General features: G+C 39.3%; 1 protein-coding gene across 2 annotated transcripts in view; it reads right to left on the bottom strand.

The window, feature by feature from the left end:
• Positions 1–5,503, bottom strand: part of LOC101851730 (15-hydroxyprostaglandin dehydrogenase [NAD(+)]) — a 50,839-nt gene that overhangs the window by 29,623 nt on the left and 15,713 nt on the right. Inside the window, exon 6 of one of the 2 annotated variants that reach the window (XM_005097371.2) lies at positions 1,752–1,828. The exons of the other annotated variant lie outside the window; for it this stretch is intronic. Within the exon in view, the coding sequence (XP_005097428.1) occupies positions 1,752–1,828 (77 nt within the window). The remainder of the gene's footprint in view (positions 1–1,751; positions 1,829–5,503) is intronic. 2 annotated transcript variants of the gene reach the window in all.

Below are 5,503 nucleotides of genomic sequence, written 5' to 3'. Positions count from 1 at the left end.
TGTGTGTGTGTGTGTGTGTGTGTGTGTGTGTGTGTGTGTGTGTGTGTGTGTATGTGTGCACGTGGTGAAACACCAAACCAATGTGCCAAGATATGGACAGTAAAGATGTATCTTATCTTATCTTATCTTATATTGTCTCATCTTATCTTATCGTCTGTCCGACTGCCCACACGAGAGAAGAAAAGATTTCCAGCCTAGAAGTAATATAAAAACCAACCAACAAACGTATTAAAAAAACCTCGATTCACAGCAGTGAATGAGGAAAAACCCAACCCGAAACGCTTCTTCTCTTGAAATTACAGCCAATGCTCTCTTTTTAGTTTCAGCAAGGTTTTACGGCGCTCGCAACTGCGTAAGGTCATATTATGAGCGCTAAGGGGTGGATGCCAACAGAGAAGTCAAAACGGGGAATCAGGATCACTCTGCTCACCTCTCTAGCCTCAACAGCTCAAAGTCTGCTTCGATTATCAAGGCAGGCAGCGATCAAGGCACCTCGGAAATAACAGTTCCCGAGAGAGTGACAAATATTCAAAAGAAGTAGAGGAGAAATGACGATAGTAAGGATGAGGAAAGAAAAAGCAGCAGTTCCCCCTGTGTTGTCCCGGCACAGTGTGAGCATGACACTGACAAATCAGCCCACTTACAATTCTACTGAGCATAAGAATATGTTAATATATTCAGTAGCATTGTCTAGGTTGTGGGGTGGGGGGGGGGGCAAATAATGCTCTCTAAGAAACTGACTTAATATTAAAAAAGGGTACAGGTGGAGCACTAGTATGGACTTCAATCCAAAGGAACATTATACAAAAAATATTTGTAACAGATTCTATTATCAACGACAGATTGTCCCGACGCATTATTTTTCTGCCAAGGACATTTGGTACGTTATTCCTTCCTGCCCTGTAAACTAGAGCTGGGCGATTCCGGAACCGATTCCCACGATTAATGCTGAAGAAAAGTTCCGACTCCTTTTTATGTAAACCAACGTTGTCTGCTACTTTAATCACTAAAATCTTCTTTTTTTAAAAAAGAATTTATTTTTGAAAAATAAAAGTTGATGCTTTGTAGTGTTCCGAAATCAAGGTCATCCTAAATCTTGAAGATGTTTAGAGCCAACCAGGTAACCTCCGGAAGAAATCATAATATCACTAGAAAGTAAGTAATTGGGTTCCGAGTCGATTCCTACGATTCCTAGCTTTCAATAATAGCGAACCTAGCCGCCCAGCACTACTGTAAACTATAAAGAACAGGTCACTAACATTTGCCATTCAAACTAACAGATCGAGGACAACCACAACATTTATCTGACTATCTTCTCGGAAACCAAAGGTCACGAATAAGCGACGCAAACTAATGATTCCGTTGCCGCAAACAACCCCCCCCCCTTACACACATACACACACACACACACACAACACACACACACACACACACACACACACACACACACACACACACACCACACACACCACCACCATTACCACTACCAACAAGAAAAACAAAAACAAAAATAAGAACAACAACATCAACCGTATCAACAACAACAACAACAACAACAACAACAACAACAACAACAACAACAACAACAGCAACAACATAAATAACAACAACAACAGTAGCGACAACAATATTACAAATACAACGGTGTTAACAGCAACGACGATTATGAAGATTACGACGATGACAACAACAATAACATCACCAACTGCAGCAACAATAACGAAGTATATGAAACAAAAACATTCACTTACGGCCATTGACGACGTGAAAGCCCGCACTGCATGTTTGGTGCCCGAGTAGACCGGCGCGGAAGAGAACTCAATTAGACCTGACAAATTGGAGATTATCTGATAAATTATGACCATTACATATACTCAACCAACACACACACACATACATAGATGTGCACACACACACACACACACACACACACACACACACACACACACACACACACACACACACACACACACACACACACACACACGTTTTGTTTTAGAAAGCGTTATGAAGCACTTGCAACACAATTAGGTCATATTATTATAAATGCAGAGGATTAGAGGCGTTACAAGAGAGTAACAAACACAATTAAGGAGGAGAGAGAAAGGACTAGATAAGGAATGAACGAGGAAACCACACCAGAGCACCCGTCAACCACCCACTCACACACAGGAATAAATAAACACTGGCACACACACGTGTACACACTCACAAGCATACGGACACTTATGCGTACATTCACACACATGCAGATACAAGCAAATACACACACGTTCACACATGAACAATCTTCAAAGCAAAAGAGTAAACAAGAGAGAGAAAGAGAAAGAGAGAAAGAGAGAAAGAAAAAAAAAAAAGAGAGAGAGAGAGAGAGAGAGAGAGAGAGAGAGAGAGGGGGGGGGGATAAAGAGAGGGACAGAGAGAAACAGAGGTGGCCAATGATTTAAATACATATTTAAATACACTATAATATAGAGTATAGCATAACGAGTGTGAGAGAAAGATGGGAATTAAAAGAAAAATGATACATGGTATTCGATAATACCCCCAGCCCCACATATATCACATACGTGTATATGTATTATTATATAATATATACAGTGGTATGAGGAGTATTCTAAGAATTAAGTGGCAGGATAGAATAAGAAATGAAGAGCTGTGGGAAAGGACAGGACAAAAGGATATAGAAGTAGAAATAGGACTAAAAAAGTGGCGGTTTGAAAGGGACACACCTTAAGAAAGCCCAGCGGAAACATCACAAGACAGTCACTGCAGTGGAACCCACAAGGAGCAGGAGGCAGGGGTAGGCCACGGGAAACATGGAGGAGATGCGCGGAAAGGGACATGAAAGAGATGAAGCTCACTTGGACTTGGAACGAGCTTGGAAGGATGGTCCAGGACAGAGATAAATGGAAGGAGCTTGTATGTGGCCTATGTCCTGCCAGGGGTGAAAGGTATTGATGATGAAGATGATGATATACAGTGGTGTCCAAAAGAAACTAGAACATGTAATCTCGCAATCATCGCGCTCTGGCCTTGCACTACCCGCTCATGCAGCTTACCAATTTAAAGCTATATAGATTTGTCATCATACAACACATCAATATTTCATCTATGTTAAGAGACACCCGAGACATGGTCACTCAAAACTGACCTTAAAAAATCAGGCTTTGCAAAGTTGTGTGAAATAAAAAAAATACGTAAAAGTGTGTTCGCGCGTGCGGCGTATATTGAGGTTGCATCAGTATTCGAGGTCACCATTGGGGGAACCGGACACGTATTGAATGAATATCAAATGAAAAGAAAAAAATTTTGCCATTGTAATGAACAACATCTTCTGTTGATGTTTTCAAATTGATTGGAAAACAGAGCAGTCACAAATACCACGCAAATCCCGGTTTAACTTTACATGTGCACATTTGTGTTTTTTGTTTAGGTGCTATTGGTTTCGTGTAGAGCACGAAACCTTTTTTGCACATGGACTGTATTAAATTTTACACTTAATAATCTGTCAGTGAGGAAAAGAGGCCACGAAACTGCCATAGTTTTGGGTGGTCTGGGGTAGAATGAACAAAACCGCCCACATGAGAATCCCCGGATGGCTTGGTTCAGTGGACTACGTTGGGCAAGTGCTGGATCATGAAACGTCAAGTCTTACAATTATTTTCGTCATATGGTGTCATTCAAATAGACATCTCCATGCATAGCAGAACATTTTCTTACAGTGCCAATACCCCTAGGAAATTCTTGGAAAACCAAATCATATCAACGTCGGAGTGGTCGCCAGTAAGTAGCTTGGATATCCCGATATGAATCCTACGAGTATGTGAAGTTCCATGAAACAGCAACTGAAGGTTTTGCTCCCAGTTCAGACCAATTGTTTGAAACTTTCTCTGACGTTTGAGGTGAAATGACAGGCAATCATGTCCAAAATGTAATAGATTCGATGCCCAAAGGATTCGTGCTCTACACAGAACCAATGGTTCTTGGGCTGAATGATAATGAGCACATTTGGTAGGGCTAACCCAGATTTCGGAGGTTTCCAAAAATCTTGAACCTACACCAAAAGTGGGCATTGTCCTATTTATAGGAGAAGTTTGGTTTCATTGGTGTGTATGTTTGTTTGGTTATAGAGCAAACTCTCCTTGTCTTTTAAAAAGAAACTGCAAACTTTTGAAATTTGTAAAATGGGCTAACCCCCCAAAAATGGCCGACACCCCAAATGAAGAGTTCACTGCTTGTCACTGTTGAAAATGACTCCAAAGGCTACGAGATTCTCATATCAAGTAATTTGTTAAAAATCAGTTTTTTTCTGTACTGTATCAGCTTTCACTTGAGTACTGTTCCACATAATAGTACCAATCTGTTTGGTAGAAAATCCTAAAATGCAATGCTCATGTGGCTAGGCTAGACCATTTACACCTATGATAAAGAGTTGACAAGCTTGGTGGGTACAGGGGATTGGCCATTTGTATATCACTTCAATGCAGGAATAGTCCAGATAGAAAGGTATGCCTTATTTTTGGATGGGATAGCTCATTTCGCCCCCAAATTTGCTTCAAAAGCGTTTTCTGCATATCTGCACAACTGATCCAACCGAACTTTTTAATCTAATTTCTTTTTAATCGAGTAAATACGGGTCAGAAATTTATACGTATACGCAGACAAGGTCATAACTGACTCATATGCAACACCACAGAAGAATTCATTTGAAAACAAATACGCAGAGGTAGTATTAATGAGTCCAAAAACTTTACCTCCGATTTTCTCAAAATAGCATTTTTTTTCGGGATAGCCCCCTTGTGCTTAAACGCGACCACTTAATTTTAAGTCCTAGTTTTGGGTGGTGTTTGTGATTGCTCTGTTTTCCATTTTGTTTGAAACAATCGCAATGAAATATTGTTTATTGCCGAAACATAATTCTCCATACACTGGATATGCAATGTATGTCCATTCTATCAATATTGATGGTCCTCAATACAGGCACGAGAACAATTTTACCAAGCCTGTATTTTTAAAGTCAATTTTGAGTAACCATATCTCGGGTGTGTCTTAAAACAGATGAATATTAATGTGTCAGATGATGCAGAATTTAATTAGCTTTAAATTGGTATGCTGCACGAGTGGGTAGTGCAAGGCTTTAACGCGATGATTGGGTGATTACACTTTCAAGTTTATTTTGGACGCCACTGTGTATATACATACATGTACATACATGTACAAACACACACACACAATATATATATATATATATATATATATATATATATATATATATATATATATATATATATATATATATATAATGTATGTATATTATTTTGTATACTATAAAGATAAAGATAGATTGACAGACAGACAGACAGACAGACAGATAGACAGACAGACAGACAGACAGACAGACAGACAGACAGACAGACAAAAAGACAGACAGACAAAAAGATAAGTAGATAGATAGATAAACAGATAGATAGATACATTGATAGATAGATAGATAGATAGA

This window comes from Aplysia californica, unplaced genomic scaffold, assembly GCF_000002075.1.
Source record: "Aplysia californica isolate F4 #8 unplaced genomic scaffold, AplCal3.0 scaffold00153, whole genome shotgun sequence".
NCBI lineage: Eukaryota > Metazoa > Mollusca > Gastropoda > Aplysiida > Aplysiidae > Aplysia > Aplysia californica.
The sequence above is the reverse complement of the archived record's forward strand: the minus strand, read 5'-3'. Positions and strand labels throughout refer to the sequence as shown.